This window comes from Zonotrichia leucophrys, chromosome 8 (assembly GCF_028769735.1).
Source record: "Zonotrichia leucophrys gambelii isolate GWCS_2022_RI chromosome 8, RI_Zleu_2.0, whole genome shotgun sequence".
Lineage (NCBI taxonomy): Eukaryota > Metazoa > Chordata > Aves > Passeriformes > Passerellidae > Zonotrichia > Zonotrichia leucophrys.
The window spans coordinates 28313079-28333008 of NC_088178.1; the positions used below are offsets into that span (position 1 = coordinate 28313079).

Genomic DNA, 19930 nt, shown 5'->3' on the forward strand with positions numbered 1-19930 from the left:
TTTTAACGTGGGCCCCCTTTTTTAAGATCTCTGCTGCTCTTCATGGAGCAATTGCAGTGCATGGTGTGTGTTGTGAAGCAGGGAAAAACAACCACAGTGTCCTCAAAACTGCTCTGCCTCGAGCTGCTGCTTTGCAGGATGTCTCTTCCTTTTGGAACACTTCTTTCAGCTAAATTATCTCCTACCAAAACGTGATGATTTACTGAGCAAAACTGTTTTTATTTCAGTGGTGACTTGAAGCAGGACTGCTTCTCATCAGAGATGTGGTAGTTGGGCCACTGACCCTGCACAGAAGCAGCTGATGTTGAGAGTCCCATGTCCTGCTTAAGTGGTTCTGATCCAGAATCCAAGAAATAACTGATTTAGATCAGACAGAGCAGGGGTTTGAACCTGGTTCTGCCCCATCCTCAGCCAGCACCAAAATCACTGGGCCAGTCCTTGACTCACAGAATTTTGTCAGCTTTTCTGCATGGGTGGGGGTGAGCGCTGGGTTTGTTTCGTTCACTTTTTATCAATAGAGCTAAGCCAGCAAAAGTCATATTATAAAAGCTGTTGTGTCAGCAGAGGTGTTGTTTTGCTGAGAGAGCATTCACCCATTCAGGGAGCCAGCACAAACCTCCCTGGCCACGGCAAGATGAGCCCATGGTAGGAAAACTCTCTGGTTTGGTTCTGCAGCAAAGCCTCCCTGATGTGAGCAGTGCCTTGCTTGCTGGGAAGGGCCTCTCTGGATCCTGGGTCTGCTGAGGTGTCCAGAAGGTTATTTCTAATTTCCAGAAGGTTATTTCTGATTTGCAGTGGAGCAAACCCCCAGATTAAAACCAATTTACAAGTCTGTGCTGGTTCCAGGGTGGTTGGGGTTTGCTGGCAAGAAAAAGGGCATCAGTAACTTCAGTTTTCCACATCCAACACTTAAAGCTCTTTTTTTCCTTCCCATTTTGGAATCCCTTTGGATTCCTCTTCTGAACTTGCTGGGCTTTGGTTTGTTCCTGGAAATCTCCTGAGGGGATGCTGCTGGAAGCCCAGGGAATCCTCCCTGAGCACCAGGTGCAGCAGGTTTGGGCACAGACAGCTCGGGCACCTTGGCACAGGAGGTGAGCGCAGGGAGCCTGCTGGGCTTGGCTGCCAGGACCTGACACTCGGGAGGAAACATCTTGTGTGTGCACTGCGGATAAATTGTAAAATTATAAAATTGTAAAAGGGCAGGATCATCGAGCAGCAGAACGGGAGAGAATTGTTGCTGATCTTTATTTACTCGAATCCAGCCCCTGCCTGGCTCTTCCTGCTGAACTCTAATTTCACTTCTCTAATTCCAGCCTTTTACAGATATTACAGGCATTGCCTCATATGTTTGCACATACCTTAAAAAACATGTGCCCTTGGAAAGCAGTGTATAGTCATATAAAAATAAAGAGCTTAAAAAGCATTCCTGTTTTCAAATTAACACTGAGGTGCTGAATTCGTGGTGGTCTTTGTGATTTGAATTTTGCCCTTTTTTTATCCCTCCCATGCCCTGAATAAGATGCAGGTCCTGAGGGAAAAATAGTCCATGATTGTGTATTTGGAGGCCCAGTGCATGCAAGGAGCATTTCTGAACTTTATGAGCCCTTAGCAAGGGGGAGAAAGGCTATAATTGCAATCTTAAAAAAACAAATGAGGAAACAAAAAATATATAAAACAATTAAAACCCCATATGGATTTTTTTGTATATCTTTCTGCCAGTATATAATAATTTATAATTTTATTGGATTGAGAATAATTTTTTTAATGAGTGAAGGCATGATAGAAATGTTACAGGAGACAAAGCAAAGGCTAATACAGGATAAAATATTAAGTGAAGTGGATATCTTTGCATCAGTTTACAATGTGTATAATATTTTGTGCTTGACACTCTCTGTATCCACCACTGCAGTGTTCCTTGCCTTCAGTAATAATCTTGGTTACTCTTCTGTTGCTGTCTCCTGTTCCCTGTTAAGCTGGAGAAAATGTCACTTCTGAGTTGTGACGTGGAGTCGACAGAGCAGAAACGCTGCAGTCCCACACCCCACATCAGCTGCCATTTCTTCAATATTTGGGGCTTGCATTTGAGCCTCAGATTTTGAATTGCATTTCTGACGTTGCAGTGGTTCCTTCTGCCATCATTTCTGCTGCTCTGGAGCCCTTGGGTGACGTGCAGAGTGGTTATTTTCTGTGACATTAGCGCGTCCCAGGCTGGATGGAGGCTGGTGGAAGGCTGCCAGTGTTGTTGTTCTATTTGCAGCTTGGCCTGGCTGTGCCTGTGTGTGTAAGGAGAGGACAGGCAGCGTATCAGTCACCTTTCAGATCTTAACATTTCTTAATGGATTAGGCAGGTGATGGAATATCTTCCTTTTTGCACAATCCAAACCTTGGCAGTGTTGGCAGACAGCGCTTTTTGAACGTCTTCAGTCCCATAGCACCAGAGGGTGAACGTGCTTGAGTGCTCCTTACACACCCCAAACAAACATCATCTTTCAAGGCCTTCACCTGGGGGTGTTTTTTGTTATTTCCCCCCCAGGACCCCTTGGATCCAGCGGGAACAGCCATAGTGATCAGCTCCCTGGTGCCTGGTGGCGTGGCCGAGCGCGGCGGGCAGATTTTGCCGGGCGACCGCTTGGTGTTCGTCAATGAGAAACACCTGGATGGAGCCACCCTGGCAGAGGCCGTGGAAGTGCTGAAATCTGTGCCCCCAGGGACTGTTTCCCTTGGGATCTGCAAGCCTTTAGTGGTAAGAACTGGTTTTAATTTTTTTTTTTTTTTTCTTGTTTCATCCCATGGGGTTGGTGGGGAGAATTCGGCATAGTGCATGTGTGCGTTTGGGGAAACAGCTGAGCTGCTGTGTCTTGAGAGGACCAAAAATCCTGGCAAATGTATCCAAAACCAGCATCCTCAAGTTCCTCCTTCAAGAACATCCACGTGGAGCTGGGAGATGTGCCTGGGCAGACCCGTGTGCACAGGTGTAATGTGGTTCCAGCACTTCAGCAACCCAGTTAAACGTGTGCTGGAGCCCATTTCTCTCTCAGACACTACTGAGGGCTTGCTTGAGCTCTATTGACATCAAAGAAAGCTGCTCTGTTTGAAGTCAAGACTGTAAATTCAGGCAGAATTTCCCTTTTCTGGAATCAAGGCTTTGGAACAGTAGTTTACTGGGGAATGCTGCAGTATTGTTCATCAAGGGCACCCAGGCAAAATTAATTAAAGCCCCAGTTAACAGAAAGTGCTTGTAATTCAAAGTGGTAGAGGAGTTGTGAAATAGGAGTGTAGGAAAGCTGTTGAATATATTATTTCCTTTCCTAAAAATTGGTATTTCATTGTTCATGTCCTTGTATTTGTCTTGCCTTCCTACTCATCTCTTTAGGTCTCAGTGCATCTGAACCAGTATGTTCAAAGAATAAAAGCTGTTGACTTCTCCATTTTTGAATTTCTATTTTTATAATTCTTTTCCAGTGGCTGGTTCTCCTTCTCCCTGTTAATTTATTGAAAGATGTGGGATTTTTTTTTTGTCATTTTCCTGACTCATTGTTTGGATTACCTTTTTCAGGGAGACAGCAGAGAGGAGGAGAGAATGCACGGTGTGGAAACCAGCAGCATCAAAAGCTGCCCTGGGTCTCCAGAACCAATAGATAACACAAATTTCTCAGTAATACTTGAAGCTCCACAGGTATTTGGTTACTTTTTTTGGTTCAACTCCAGTTTATACAGACAGGAAATGATGTTTTAAAGTAAAAAAATACAGTATGTTTTTCAGATAAGGCTGAAAGTATTGCATTCCCTCTAAGAGCAAGCTGTGCCAAGTGCATTGGGAGCACTTAGCAATGCAGCTCCCAGACTGCCTTATCAAATTTATTATGTCATTAAAATACCTTGGGTTACCTTGGATATGAAATAGGAATGCTGTGTTGTTATTATAATCAGAAGTGGTGGGCTCAGAAAGTAAAGTATGGAAGCAGAATGCTTTTAATTATCATGAAGCAAAACAAAAAAGTAGTTCAGAGTATAAGGCACTCCTGAAATACTTTCTTCTTCATAGCCTTCTAATGTTCTCTGGAGTGATTTCTTTACTCTTGCCTCAACTCTCCTCGTCCTTACTATCTGAGAAATAATTCTGTTTATTGTGGGAGGATGTGGCATTAAAGATAGTGAGAAACTCAGATACCAGGGTAATAGGCAATAATATTGCAGTTCTCACCAGTGCAGAGCTGGAGAGATGTGGATATCTTGTAACTTTCATCTGTTCTCAAATGCTTTGCAAAATTCATGCTGGTAAATGTATTCTTTTTACACCAGAAAATACAACACATAAAGGATCATGCAGAACTCCAACACAGGAAGAAAACTAAATTCCAGATTTTCTTGTAGCTGAACATGTGTATCTGTCTCTGGATGCAAAACTGTGTTTAATGCTGAAATGGTAGATTAGAAGCACCAAAAGGAGAAGTATTGTAGGGTAGATGTGGATGTACTGTGAAGAAATTAGCCTGGATGATGATGAATGGTATTTACTGATTTTCACAATGTAAAATGGCATTTGTTGTTTTCTGGAGGCATGGCAGATGTTGCAGAGAATTTATCCTCTGCCAGCTTAGATTGGTTTTCTGCTTCCTAAATAAAACCAATGTCATTAAGTATTTTAAAAGAAAACATTTTACCTTAAAGTCCTGAAACTGAAACAATCAATTTGGACAAAACACCCGCAGGGGAATTTACTTGCCTTTTGTTTTACCCCATGTGTGACAGCTTTGGTAGTAGCCAAAATTATTTTTTATTATCTTACCTGTGTACACAGGTAGCCAGGAGTGGTGTGTTCTGCTGGCTCCCACTCTGAGGCACTGGCAGCCAGAATTTCAGCCCCAAAATGACAGAATTTGAGGATTTTGTTTGCTCCAGTGTCGTGTTTGCAGCATTCCCTGTGGCGTTGGTGGTGTCTGGTGCTGCAGTGCAGCAGTCAGGGAGGATGCAGAGCAAACTGCTGGGTCAGGGACACAAACCCTGTGTGGTTCTGGGCAGACACAGCTGATTTATGTGCCCTGGACCTGGGGAAGTGTTGGGAGAACGACGCTGCAGGAGCCGAGGGGAATGGAGTGAGCATGGAGAGAATCAGGATCTCTTCAGCCTGGGGGTTTTGTGAGCAAGAGGTACACAGATCAGATGGATTAAAGGGACATTTAATGCTAATTAAATTAATAAAATGGGCTGATTTCTGGGTTGCTGGTGTTCTGCTCTGGTGCCAGCTATTGGCTGCATTGTTTCCTTATGCTCCTGCCTCTCTCCTGTTTTCTCTCCTGCCTCTCACTTGAGCTGTACAAACATCTTGGCAGTGTCTGGGGCTTTCCTTCTGTATTTGTACAAATGTGACCAAACAGGATCCTGACACCGAAGGTCAGAAGTGCTGCAGAGCCGTGGGGAGCCTGGGAAGGGGCAGGAAGCAGAAACAAAAACATTTTGAGGAAGGAGCCCTGGGTCTGTCCATTGCTTTTGGAGTCTGGGGGCTCGGGGTGTTGAAGTTGGGGTTGGGGGTTCTGTGGGCCACAGGGATTTGGTGGCCTGAAGGAAAAGAGGGGAAAGCTCTCAGTGTGTGGCAAAATTCTGGGATAAGTGCAGGGCATGAAATCCCAGCTGCCTGTGCAGCCTCACTGAGAGCCAATGAACAGCACCCCATTCCATCTGGGACAAACGGGAGTTGTTGGGAGCTGGGGGAACACGTGACAAATCCCAGAGAAAGAACTGCTGAGTGAGATCTTTCAGAGTGGGGTTTTATACCTTTTCCCTCGGTTTTGTTGTTTTTTGGTTGGTTGTTCTGTGGTTTGAGCGCTGGAAGGTAATGAATGGTCATTTATATCCTTTTTTTTGGGGTATGTGGGTCTTCCATTTCCCCTCTGCCCCAGGTTAAAACTTGGATGGGATATCCAAGGTAGGGGCAAGCAAGTATAGCTTTGATTTGGGGTTTTTTGAGGGGTGTTTAAGTTGCTGACAGTGTTGCATAAGCAAACTCTTGGGCTGTTTATTTAGCTGATAGCATTTCAAGAAATATTCATGCATTCATAAAGCAACAGCAGATATATCTGAGGCACAGATATACTTTAACTAGATTTATATGTACTCTTTCCTATGGCTGTTTCAGTGTTAATTAATAATTTCATTCCCTAACTTCAGGCCAGATTGGTTTTTCCAAATGGCTGCTGCAGCATCTAAGTTGTGCGACTTAAATTTCTTTATATTGAAAAAAAAATAATTGCACTGTCTACTTTTGGTGTTAAAATCATAAGTCAGAGAGTCTGTTTTCTTTTAGAAAATGCAAAAGGTGGAAGATTTTAAAAATCAGGATATAGTTTTAACAGAAAATGAAGCATAGCTTTAAAAGGGTGGAAACATGGTGTAAAATCTGTATTCTTTTAATGATCTCTGCAGGGTTTCAGGGACGAGGTGCCTTTCAAAGAAGAGCTGGTTGATGAGCCCCATGTGGACTTGGGAAGGTCCTTTCAGCTTTCTCAGAAGGACGAGGAGTATGGGCAGGAGTCCTGGGAGATGTGTGAGTTCCTGGCAGTCGGAGCGCAGGGCGTGGAGCAGGAGCGGGAGATGCTGGTGGACGAGGAGTACGAGGAGGATCCCGACTTCCTGAAGGGGGATGATGATGCATCAGGTGCAGAGGAGGCAGCCTCAGACAGGAACCTGGACACTGAACCATGGGCAGAGCAACTGGAGGCTGAGGAAACACAGGATTTAAGATCCAGTGTTAGCCTGAGTGCCAAAGAGTCCCTGGAATATCCATTCAGGAAAGATCAAGTGGTAAGGAATGCTGTGCTGAGCACAGGTCCCTCAGGGCAGACTCCAAAACTGAACCCTCAGGACTCTCTCTAGGGTGTTAATTACTAGAATTTAATTTATTAAATTTAGTTTCATTACCAGAATTTAATTTATTAAACTTATAAAATAGATTTTATTGACTTGTGTACCTCTAGCAGACACCAGTCTATCCTTCTGTACATTTTGGAAGGTTTTTTAGGTAACTTATTGTCTGTATATTTACCTGCTGGAGTGAAATACATGTATTGGTGTATTTACAGACATCCTGAATTTGTCTTTTTACCCAAGAACTTGTGGGTTTGGGGTTTTTTTTTTGGAAGCTGTGCTGAGATGGGGCATGTCAATAACAGCAGAATGTCACTTCATAGGTTTGAGTGGTTCAGAGGCTTCAGTGAAAGGAGCTCCCTCTTTTCCTTATTTTTTTAAACCCAAATCAGTTCCTTCAATCAGATTGTGTATTTGAGTAAAAAATGATAAGGTGGAAGGAATTGTGGCAAGGATAGTGGTGGATTAAGGAGTGGGAGAAGACAGGTTCAGGTAAATTGCACAACTCTTATTTGGACATCTTTCTCAAGTACTGAGAATTATTTTTTCCTTCTGATTCTTTGTTCATCCCCTCACCAAACAAAAAGCTGATATTATCAGCCTCCCATGCACCAGCTTCTGAGGCGTGTGTGCTTTTACATGAAAAAAAATGGAGTGGAAAAGCATTTGACATCACAGCCACAGAGAAATTCAGGTTTTGTTTGGCTTGTCCCCTTAAGCAGTATGTGTACAAACAGATAAAAAGAAGTTTCTACTGACAGTTTTATACCAGAGTGCACAATATTAAATTTATTTGTTTGTTACTTATAAAAAAACAAATGAGCAAGAATAAAGAAATTTTTGTCTGAATTACAGGTGAGAAGAAAGATACAGTTGCTGTATATTTCAATTGCATATAACATTCCTCATGCCTCTTCTTAATGCAGTGCATAAATGAGCAGTTAGTATTTAAATGAGCAGTTAGTATTTCATAGTTACCTGAATAAATATGAATGTGGCTGAGGAAATGTGTGTGTTTGCTGTAAAAATTAATGTTCCTGTCAAACACCCCTGTGTAAGTTAATACCATTGCTTTCTAACTTTAATTACTTCTTTTCTCCTCTCTGAAGTGTGAAGAGAATGCTGCTTTAAGGTCACACATTTCTGGAACCACATCTCCCAGCAGCCACCAAAAAGACATATTTGATACTGAAACTACCCAGGCAGAAGGGAAAACTGAGATGAATTTAGGTTTGTAAGAAGGTTTCTCTTTATCTCATCATTTCGTATTTACAAATTTCAAGTTTTTTACCAAAACAAAAATACTTTCAAATGGGAAAATATTCAAATCAAGAGTTCTGCAGGCTTAAGGCAGTCTGGCATGAAATGGGTCTCAGCTTTATAATCTTGCTTCCTCCTCCAAATCTGACCAGTGATAAATAAATACAGAAATAAAGTGACATGCTCTGGAGGTGATATAGCACAACCAGAAATCTACAGGTGATCTGTGTGGTAGAAAATTGCCCCAAATCCTGGATTTTGGATCTGTGCTCAGATTTCTCCTTGTCAGATGGCCACAGATGGGTGGTTGGGATTTGGTGGATTCATCAGAGAAATAAATTTATCAGCCTGCCTGGAGTGGCACTCCCTGCTTGGGAGGAAGGAGCTCCAAGCCCTGTCCAGCCTGACCCTGAACACATTGGGAACCTGGTGGGATATACAGGGTTTCATTCCAAGGGTGAAATAATTGGTGGGTGCCTGGACGGAGGAAGCAAAAATTCACATCTTCCCCCTTTTTCACATCTTCCCCCTTTTTCACATCTTCCCCCTTTTTTCACATTTTCCCGCTTTTCTTCTTCAGGGACAAAGCTTCAGAGTGACTCCAAAGGACCTGAGCTTGCTGCTGATTCAGAAGCAGCTGGAAAGGAAGCCCTGAAAGAGGAGAACTATGTTCTTCCCAAGAGCCAGGATTCTGGGAGAGTAACCACCTTGGCTCAGCCTAGAGCAGCATCAGGCGGGTATGGAGGGAGATTTCAGGTTTTGAAAGGATTCATTTAATAATCCTAACTGTCCTCTTGCTTTACTCAGCTGAATGATGATTCAGGGCTGTGTGGAATGCTCAGACAGACATAGAGCTCTGTAACTTTATGTTCTTCCCAAGAGCCAGGAATCTGGGAGAGTAACCACCTTAGCTTAGCCTAGAGCAGCATCAGGCAGGTATGGAGGAAGATTTCAGGTTTTTGAAGACATTATTTTATAATCTTAACAGTCCTCTTTACTCAGCTGAATCATGATTCAAGGCTGTGTGGAATGCTTGGACAGACACAGAGCTCTGTAGCTTTCACAGGAGATGGAGTTTGGCTTAAAACCCGAAAACTTCCCATGTTTCCTCCCTTGAATATTGGACAGAAATGTGCAGCATTGCAGTGAGGGCAGTGTGGAGGAGCCTTTACTCATGGCTCCTTCAGGCACTCTCCTCCTGATTTTCCCTTCCCTTTGTTCCTCCTTTTGGGAGGAGCAGAATTCAGATTCTCAGGCCTCTGCAGGAAACTTCAGTGGTGCTGAGGAGCCTTGAGCTGGCATTGCTGTGGATATTGGCTTTATCTGTCCCCGTCTTCCCCCACCAGTTTGGGTGGTGGAGCTTTTGGGGCCTTTGATTCCAATCCTCAGAACTCCCCTAATTTCATCTGAAATCCCCTCTCAGAGGAAAAGCAGCTCCACAATAAGGTAGAGAGGATTATTCTGTAGGGTTTAATGGAACACACACAGGATCTGTTCTCCCACTTGGATCATGATCTGCTTACTGCTTTTGGCATGTTTATATCCCTCTCCAAGCATCACAGCATATTTATCAGAAAGTAAATGTTAATTGCTTAAATAGTCATTTCCAGTGAGTAAATGCAGTGCAGATTTGTGTATCACAGAGCAGCTTATAAATTTGGTCTGCCCATCATGTTTATTTCTGGAGCATTCCTTAAGTACATTTAAACCTAAATACAAAAATTCCTGTCTGGTCTGTTGACTCTGTACATTTGCTTTAAACTGGGCAGTGTGAGAAGGTGTTGCTGTCTCTCTGCCAGATACAAAATATGTGAGGAATTGTGACCTGGCATGGGTGATGCCTCTTTTCTTTTTTATTCCTTTGCCCCAAATTAGTGAATTACCCGAGAGAGAAGAAGGAGAAGGAGAAGAAACTCCAAACTTCAGCCACTGGGGACCACCACGAATGTATGTTCATATTTTTCCTTCCCATTTACCTCATGTCTTTTTTTTCTCTGAGCCACATTAGTTCTTCTTGGGTGTTTTTTTTTTCCTCTCCTCCTCTGCCAATAACTTTAGGGTACCTGTGTACCTTGGGCTTTCCTGAAGACAGGGAATTTTTAACAGATGTTCAGCAGAATTCTGCCTTCTATTTATACAGCTGACTTGGGAGAGCTTGGCTGGTTTAGGCTGTGGATGACCTGCAAGTTCTTGCTCATTTAATAACTATTAGGTGTGAACAATGCACACAGTGCTGGGCTGTCTCCCTTTCCAGGGGTTCCCTGCTAAACCCCCATGGCAGGATTCCAAATTGCCAAACCAACTTTTTTAGCCACATCCTTGTTGTATTGTTAACGTTTTTAGGTGAATTGTTTTTATGGTCCCAAGTAAAATATGATCAGAAAGTTCCTGCTTGAGCTGATGAATATGCACTGAAGTCAGTGTTCAGAAAGGTGTATGAAATACTTCATTATTTGTCCAACGTGCCACTTGCAGGGCTTCCCATTCCCAGACACTTTGCTCAGGCTGAAAGGGGATGAGTATTTACTTGAAGATCTGATTTTCTCTGAAGTAAAAGCCTCTGCCCAGTGGGCAGGGATTGGCAGCAGAATTTTGCTCTTTTTGTGGGGCGAGATCTGCTCAGGGTGAAAACTCAACTCTGTTGAGAGCAATCTCAGCTTCTGACTTTGTCCCTTTACTCTGTTAAATCTTCTTGAAAGACCAGGAGCTTACATTTATTTAAGGCTTTGCATTTGTAGTTAAAAAAAACCCAAACTGTTTGAAGCTCTTGAAACTACCACACATTTTTTTTTTCAGTGTTGAGATCTTCAGAGACCCTGAGGTGTCTCTTGGAATCAGCATTGTTGGTGGACAAACTGTCATAAAGCGCCTGAAGAATGGAGAAGAACTTAAAGGGATCTTTATCAAACAAGTTCTGGAAGACAGCCCAGCAGGAAGAACAAGGGCTTTAAAAACTGGAGATAAAATACTTGAGGTAAATGGAGATAAACCTTCCTTTTTAGTCTGAGAAATAAAAATTGTCTCAAACGGCTTTGGGTGGAGAGAGGAACAAAATACTGCCACCACTTCATGAGGTATTGGCAACACTTTGTTTTGAAAACCAAAGGAAAGCTCTGGTGGTGTTTCTTTTTTTTAAGGTCTGACTATGGAGCTCTTTTAACTTTCTCCTCTGTATTTAAGAAAAGATCTGTCCTGGTGTCTGAGGGGGAAGTGAAAAAAATGGGAGTGTCCTCCTCCTGTACAAATGGGGAATAAGTTACAGCCTATCTGTGAGCATGAATTTAATATATACAAGGACACAGAGTGTTCATACTGAATTATGGGCTGTTATTTTGTGTGTGTGGATTTAGAGTGGTTAACTGATAACCACTGTTTGGGATAAATCCCTGATTCTGGCAGGTGCTGGGGGGGAAAATGTCATTTCTGCCTCTCACCTCTGGTTGATTTTTTTACTCCCTTTTCTCCAAATTAATACTTCAGGATCTGGGGTGCCAAGCTGATAGTGCTGTTCAGGTTTAGTTTACAAACAGGTACAGCCTGAAGGAGTTGGATCTAATGTTATGTAACACTCTGACAATCTCATTCCTTCTGTTTTTATCTAGAAGAATTGGTTTGGGCAACATATGGCCATCTTTTAATTATGAATACCAAGTAATACGCTTTTCTTTAAACCATCATCAAATCATACTTTACAAATAATTACTCTTGACTGTTTCTGATGCCTTCCTCAGATACACTAATCTGCTGCAAGTGTGTGTGATGCCTTGTAATGACTCTGTAGCTAATAAAAATAAACTCTGTTTGTCAGGTTTCTGGGGTAGACCTACAGAATGCCACCCACAAGGAAGCAGTAGATGCCATCAAGAATGCAGCAAATCCTGTGGTGTTTGTAGTCCAGAGCTTGGCTAATGTACCAAAAGTAAGTTTATTTCTATTTTTATTCCAAAACTTAGTAAATGCATAACATGCATCTTACTTTAAACTTGGCTAAACTCCTTTCAGCCATTTCTGTCAATTTTTGTGTCCAAGGATGGATCCTTTCAGTCAGTTACAGACCAATTGATTGATTGATTTACTTCTCTGGCCTAATTGAAAACTCATTTGCCTAATTTACATGGAGTGGATGTAAATCTGTTGACTAGGTGTTAATTCAACTCTCATACCTGTGTAGTAAGAGTCTGGCCCTGTGCATTTTAATTTGCCCAGATTTTATAATCTAGAAATATACTCTGTTATCCAGAGGAGCAAAGCTGGAAATAAAATTATTCAGATTCAGCAGCTCCTTGTGAAATGTGTCACCAGAGGGACCTGGAAGAGTTACCTGGGAGCAATTTCCAAGAGATGTGAGACATCTCCTCATCTTTGAGGCAAGAAACTTTTCAAAGCCTTAGCAAGAGCAGGCATACAATTCTACCTGCCTGAAGTCCACACAGGAACTCCAAACTTTTGATGTAAGAATGTAATTCAGTAAATCCAGTGAAAGAATGTAATTTATAGACTGCACTGCAGTGCCCTTTTACACTGGGCAAAGTGCAGAGTGCACTGGGGAGCTTTGCTGTTGTCAGGAGCTGATTTTGGATGTTTGTTTTGCAGATAAAATCCTCTCTCTAATGTGGGTAATGTACATTGGTTTTCAGGTGGTTTCTCCTGCCCAGCCTAAGGGAATCAAAGTCAGCAAAGATCAGGATGCAGACAAAGAAAATAAGAGTGATAAGGTATTTATTTCATTCAGTGCTGTACCCAGGTTTTACTAAATCAGATGGTATAATAGCATGTGTTCTAACTCTATGATAAGCTTCCTCCCAAGTCTGAAATTAAATTTGAAGTGTTTTGTTGAAATATCTTTGATTCTGCGACTTTTTTGCCAAATTCCTGCCAAATAATCTGACATTCATTCTGTGGGTGTCTGCTGGGTGCTGAAACCCTGTACTTAGCACAGCTCCTCACTGTCAGCTCTCTGAAGTACCTGGTTTGCTCCGTGTGGAGGCAAATTGATTCCCTTTGTTCAGCAGAAACAGAGCAGTGGCAACATGTACACAAATAATATCCTCAGTGTGAGGCTGCCTGCAAGCCAGTGAAATCACCTCATGGGATGATGACATCCACAGAGTCTCCTGCATTTCCCAGCTGTGTAAAATGAGGAAATGACTGAGGGGTCTGGGGCTGCTCAGATAATTGTGAGGCAGTTACTGCACAGTGACTTCCAAACTACTTCACAGCAGCTTTAAAAGAGAAAAAAACTCTGTTTGGTAGAAAACAGGGAGTTTGTGTTAATAAGGGAATAAGGGGAAAATTTAATTTTTCATTTTCAGCTGTATCACTCCTATGGCCTTGGTGTTTTCCTGTGGGATTTGCCCTGACTGAGGAGTGTAGTTCAGGTACTTTGAGGGTGTGAGAGCAGCAGGAGCAGAGACAGAATTAATGCAGACAGTAAGTTTTGCCTGGTGCACTTTAACTACAAATAGGATGAAGTTTCCATTTGATCCTGCCCAGCACTCTGCTGTTTGTTGGGTACTTGAGAGGACCCTTTTCCCTCCAAAAGTTTTTGTAAAGGCTCCTTTCAGATCCTGTCAGGGGCAGCAGCGGCGAGGCTCACTTATCAGAAAAGGTGTTGGAAGACATGCTTTCATGCCAGAGGATAATACTTCCAATGAAGCACTTACAATCCCCTTTTCTTGTGTCTTTTTTATCTGTGTTTCTAATCTCCAAAGCTCTCATCCTCTGGCAACGTGCTGCCTTTAATCTGCAGCACTCCGGTGCGCCGCGTTCTGCGGCGTTCCGAGGTTAAAGAGGGAGCCTCGTCTTTTGCAGGCCTTTTTCATCTATTGCTGCTGTAAACTGGTGGGTGGAATAGAGAAGAGCTCCAGTGCATGAATATGTAGCTCCTTTTGGGCTTTGAACGTGGGCTCACAAAGCAGTGGCAGTGCACTTCTGTGGGGCCGTCTCGGAGTTGGGAAGAGTTGCTATTAGTGGATTATTAGTCCACATCCCTATGGGGAATCACTGATAATTCTAGTCCAGTCTTCAGACAGTCACAAAAGAGTTTGGCTTGAAAGCAGCCACATCCTGCTGGAAAACTTGCCTTTTCCTGAATCTTTTCAAATGCTGGAGGTTTTTCTCTGATTTGTTGGCGTTTATCCTCTTCTATTGATCTGCTTGTTTCAAAATGAGCACTTTAATTTATAAAAAAACACTTAAAACAATAGTGGACAAGCCAGATGTTGACATTATTTTGCTGGTTGGTTGTGTGAACTGTGCTTTTGCCCCTGTGTTGGTACAAAAACGTGGTGCAGTGGAGGAGCCAGGCACAATTTTCTCGTCTGGCTTTTCAGTGGGACAGGAGGGATAAGAGATATTTGTCCCTCTGAGCCCTGGAAAACTGCTGGGTAAGCCTGGGTGCCTCGTGTAATTTCACACAGACTTTCTAACAAACGTTTGAGGTCTTAAAAAGCCAAAGGGTCAACATTTAGACTGTAAGTTATTACTAAATTACAGCCATAATAAAGTGACTCATTTGTCATGGGGAGCTGAGAGCAAGGCTACAGATTTTCCATCTTTACCTGCTCAGGAAAGCAGAACCCAAGTCCTCCCTTGCTTCCTGGATCATCTGGATTTTGCACAGTTCTGTCTGTGCTGGCTTCAAGAAAAAAGTAGGAGGCACCATTGGGTGTGTTACATCCTCTTGGAAAACAGCTGTTGTGCTTCCAAGTGCTCTCACTGCACACTTTTGCTACTGGTGAATTGAATTAATTCCATTTATTATTGTGTTCTGTGTTCAGTGCAGTGCTTTCCTGTTAATTTTTTAAATGGATGAGATGACAGATATTTTTTACCTCTCCAAATTTTCCACATATTGCAGCTCACTACTTGCACCGTTCTATACTAATTCAGCTTGAAGAATTTAAAAAATCAATACACAGGTTCAGCTTTCATTGCTGAAAAAAATGAAATATTACCCTGGGCTTGATGTGTTTGGGTGTCGTGTCATATTTCCCAGCCACAGAAGGAATTAATTACAGGAATTCTGGGTGCTCTAATGGCATCTGCTCCCTGGTGTTCCCTCTCTAAAGTGCATCCTGCTATTAGCAGTGGGCTTGCAGGGGATGCAGCTGAGCATCCTTCAGTGGAGTCCTGGTGCACACCAGGGCAGGACTCGGTTCCCTGGAGCTGGGAAACAATTGCTGAGCTGAGCCAGAGCCTCTCCAGCCTCAGAGCCTGCTCTGTATTCCTGCCATGCGCCGCTATATGCATCATTATAGGAGCTGCCTGTATTTATGTGAGGTAATAGAATTTTATTGGGAGATATAATTCAAAACCTTTATTAAATTTACGCCAAAACACGGACGCACTGCGATGTTTAAATATTCATGTGTGGACTAAGAGGATTGAGTTCTTATTTTATGTATTTTTTAAAAATTGATGTTTATCAGCACCAGACAGTTTTGTTATGGAGGCTTATAAGAAGCAGGGTATAACTCAATGTTTGTTTTTAACCCTTGATTAATGTTCACACTTTGATGCTTATGACAATACACATGTATTTTATCAACAAGTAAATGTGCATGCACAATTGTGTTTTAGTTTTGTTTTTCTTGCTGTTCAGTGTCACTTCTTGCTCTGCTTTCTTGCACAAAAAGCCTTTGCTGCAGAATTTAGCATTGTAATTAAGTGCTGTGTCTGTGCACATGCAGTGCAACAGACAATGGGATTTTTTTTACGTTCTCAGAGGTTACAAAACATGTAACTCATTGTCTTTGAATCCACCAGAGGAAATATGGGGCTCCACCTCCCATGAAGCTGCCACCTCCTTACAGAGCCCTCGAAAGGCACCACGCAGGGGAGGCTGCTCTGGGTGAAGAGGAGGATGAGGATGCTTGTGCAGAGGGTGAGTAGTGCTCCAATCACTGCATCAGATCACGTTTGTGGTGCACAATCAGCTGCTGATAAACCTTTTATTGCTGGTGGGAAGTGGTGCTCAGTGTGGCCACAGCATCACTCCTCAGCCTGGTTTGTAACTTAGATGGTTCCTCTCCCCAGCCAGGTCCCAGGGCTCAGCTCTTCTGAGGAGATACAGGAAGGGCTGAGTTTATTTTCAGCCCCTGAACATCCAGGCTGTGTCTGGAGGAGCTGCTGGGGCAGAGATGTCAGCAGTGGCTGGGGATGTTCTGTTTTACTGCTCTGATTTCAGTGGTAGTCAAGCACTTGTAGCTTGAGGACCACTGGTGCAAAAACAACCCAGAAATCCTGGAGCTGATCCCAGGCAATGCTGTTCAAGCAAGATGGGCTCCTTTAAAAAGAAAAATCTGCTGGTTTGTTGTTTTGGTGCTCTGCTGAGGAAAGGATCCCCTGGCTTTGTAGCACCCTGCATGGGAAGGGTTCTGCAGTTGTCCCATTTTGGGTTTGGCAGTGGTTTGTGGTGGTGCTTGCTCTCTGGAAGAGCAGGGACCTGAGGAGCAGGAAGCAGTGCAAGTGGAGAGCAGAGCTCCTGGCAGCATGATTTAGATTCCAGCTGCTTTGGAACCACAGCTTTGGTTAAATGGAATATTGTTATCCATAGCTTATCTTGCAGTAAAATATTTAGGAGTACTGAACTTGCAATTAGGAGTCCTAAATTACTTTCTAAAATCAGTTACCTTTTTTTAAAAAAAATCTTTATGCTTTTTTTGTGCCAAATCAGCATAAGGTGAGATGAGGCCTTGCTCCAGCTGGTCTAGTGAAGGTGCCCCTGCCCGTGGCAGGAGGTGGAATGAGATGATCTTTAATGTTCCATCCATCCCTATAACATTCTGTGATTCTGTGTGGGCTGTTGTTGGGGTACAGTTTGTATTTTATTTTTGCTACAGTGATTTTCTCATCATCCTGAGCTCTCAAACAGACTGGATAAATCTCCAATTGTAACAAACTCATTCCAGCTCCAGTTATTGAAGTTCTAATTCCCAGTTAAAGGGTAGGGTTGATAAGTAGGCTGACACCTGAGTTATCTAATTAGGATATGCCTCAATCCAAGTGCTTGCTGGGCCTGAGTTAATACTTTGCACAGAAGTAATTCCTTATTCATGGGCTTGGTCATTTTTTAGCTCTGCTGCCATCCCTAATGATATTGCTGGCTGAGGCTGGAAGCTGAAAAGGTAAAGCTGCTGCTGATATTAAATTCATCAATCCTCCCAGACTTGGCAGCAGCACACAGATCTGTTCAGGGGAATCTCCTCTCTTTCCTTGCTACTGACTGAAGATGAGTGTTTTGCTGTAGCCATCTTTTCCATGAATCTTGGGAAACAGAGATATATTCTTCCTCACCTCATTCTGTTCCTTTAAAAATTAAGAACAGGCCAAGGAAGCCTAAACTAAGTTTGTGCCTCAGCCCTTGCAGTAAAAAGCATGTTAGAAATGATCCAAGTGTACTTAATGGCATTAAGCATCTTGGCAGCTGTGGAATGGCCTTTTACAGAGTCCCTGTTCTGTGATCATGAAAAACAAAGTTTTCTCTGCAAATTCCAGGACAGTGTTGTTTCTGTGAACTGCTTGATGCTCATAACTCTGTCCTGGTTCTTGAGCAGCTTTCCCAGAAATCCCAACCCGACAAAACTTTTCTTTCTGAACTGCCCATTTGTGTGTTCATATTGCTCTGTTCCTTACCCACTTACCCAGCTCATTCCTCTGGGTTTGAAACTTAACTAAAAATACATCAACAGGTGAGCTGGATTTATTGTCTTCCTTATTTAGAAGATAAGGTTCCTTCCAAAAGGAAGATGTGGTAAATTCACATCATAACCTCTCCTTTATTTGCTTCCTGGAGTTCTCAATCTCTGTCACAGCATGGAAAGCTTTGGAGGGCATTTTGAGGTGGGACAGCTGTTAAACCTGTCCTCTTGTTTTGCTCCTGATGGATTTTACTTTATTTTTTAGCATTCTTATTAACACAGCTGCAGTGTCAGGAACCTGCTCATCAATTTCTTTCAAACTCCAGAAATACTTTATTTGCTCTGCTTGACATTTTTTGTCCTTGCTTATCAATTCTTTCAACCCTCCCTCTCATCTTTTGTCTCCACATCCTCCATCATTCCCCAGACTGAAAAAGCAGAGCATTGTTAGTCTTCCTGCGATATTTGAGAATTTTTCTTCCCTTTCTGTCCCATCCACATGGCCTCAGAGTCCCCATGTTTTGTCTGTTTTCCCCTTAAAGTGGCTGAATAACCTTTTGGTGTTGATTTAATTTCCCCTAAAGTCTAAACCCATTTGCCTTTTGGCAATGCTCCCTTTTATTTCTGCTTTCCCACTGCTGAAACTGGAGCTCTCATTGCTGACCTGGAGCCTGAATTCCTGTTTGGAACAAACACTCATTTCTTGTACGTGTTCTCCCTTTTCTTTCCAAGGGTTGGTTTTGATCCAAAGAGGGCAAATCCTTGCTGGAATAGAACTGTGAGGTAGTTTTTGGTTTAGAGAAACCCCAGACATCTTCTTCATGTTTCTGTGGTTTAAGAAGTTTAAAGTTCCAGGTGTTTTGTTGTTTGGTTTTTGGGATTTTTTTTCCCAGATGTGACTCTTGCACCCAAGACCCTTTAGTTTCAGATCTGCTTCTCCTTTGCTTCATGCCTCTAGAGTTTCCAACATGATTTCCCAAGTTCTTAGATGGCTTTTCCTTGACTTTGAAGGCAAGTTGAAAGTTGTATTTCCTCTTGTTTTATTCCCTCTTCTGGTGGCACTGCCAAATCTTTATCTGTACCCAGCTCTAACCCTGTGTGTGGGTTTTCTTTTCTCTTTGCTTTGAGGTTGCTGTTTCAAGGCTTTATTTTTTATTTTTTTTTAAATGCCTGGAAACAGTTTTGCACAACTTGCAGCGTGTCCATCCATCCTGCTGCAAAAGGAGCTTTCAAAATGCTTCATCCTCCAGACGTGAAATATTTTGGAGTTTTCCCATCATTTGCTTGCCCATGACCTGTTTTGGAGAAAGAGGTTTTTTTATTAGCCTTCCCAAATCTGAAAAACACCAAGTTGTGAATGGATTTTTTTTCTTCTTTTTCTTTTTTTTTTTTTTTAATCAAAACAAGTGCAAGGAGGGGAAGGCACACAAAGGAGCTGTTTGTGCCTGTGAGCAGCTGTGCTGCAGGCAGCAGCAGGCACTGGTGTGTTTTCCTGCAGTGGGGATGGCTGGAGGTGTGCCCCAAGAACCTGCTAATGGACCTGTGTGCACCCCAGGGTGGCTCACTGCCATAATGAGGGCTAGGTAGTAAAAAGAAGCAGAGGAAATGGATGGGCAGAGCAGTTTGTGATGGAATTTTTGGTGAGGTTTTCCTTGGGGAAATTGCTGGCTGTGCACTTTCGGTGTGCTTTTGTGACCGAGTTGCAGCAAATGTGAATTGGACAGGAGAGAGCTCAAAAACTCTTCTAGAAAAACTGAAAGGACAACTGAAAGAACTTGAAATCCTTAATTTCAACTGCTGTTCTGTCTTTTGTGGAATCTTTTGTCAGTTGGTTGACTGGGATCGATCTGGTTGGTTTCAAAAAAGTCCAAAATAATAAAAATGGATGGTAATAAAAACTTTGTGGAAGGTGGCTTGGATAATGGACTAAGCTACTGCTGTGCTCAGACTTCCTGTCTGCACGGATATTTAACTGTATCTAATAAGGGGATAATAATGCCCCCTTCCTCTTATTTTGTCTCCAGGTAATGTAGAAATCAATGAAGCTCTAAGAAAGCATAATGATTTATCTTCCTGAGATGCCTTTTTGAGGAACAGTGGTTTCTCTGCTACAGCAAGAGATTTTAAAACTTCTCTGGTGTTTTGACTTTGCATTCTTGACTCAG

At 42.6% G+C, this 19930-nt stretch overlaps 1 protein-coding gene across 2 annotated transcripts in view; it reads left to right on the top strand.

Moving 5' to 3' along the window:
• The window catches only part of PATJ (PATJ crumbs cell polarity complex component), a 144077-nt gene that overhangs the window by 45778 nt on the left and 78369 nt on the right, over positions 1 to 19930 (top strand). For both annotated transcript variants that reach the window (XM_064719301.1, XM_064719300.1), the window contains exons 17-26: positions 2534 to 2743; positions 3557 to 3676; positions 6424 to 6801; positions 7974 to 8094; positions 8705 to 8861; positions 10000 to 10071; positions 10921 to 11098; positions 11933 to 12043; positions 12762 to 12839; positions 15892 to 16009. In XM_064719301.1, the coding sequence (XP_064575371.1) occupies positions 2534 to 2743; positions 3557 to 3676; positions 6424 to 6801; positions 7974 to 8094; positions 8705 to 8861; positions 10000 to 10071; positions 10921 to 11098; positions 11933 to 12043; positions 12762 to 12839; positions 15892 to 16009 (1543 nt within the window). The remainder of the gene's footprint in view (positions 1 to 2533; positions 2744 to 3556; positions 3677 to 6423; positions 6802 to 7973; positions 8095 to 8704; positions 8862 to 9999; positions 10072 to 10920; positions 11099 to 11932; positions 12044 to 12761; positions 12840 to 15891; positions 16010 to 19930) is intronic.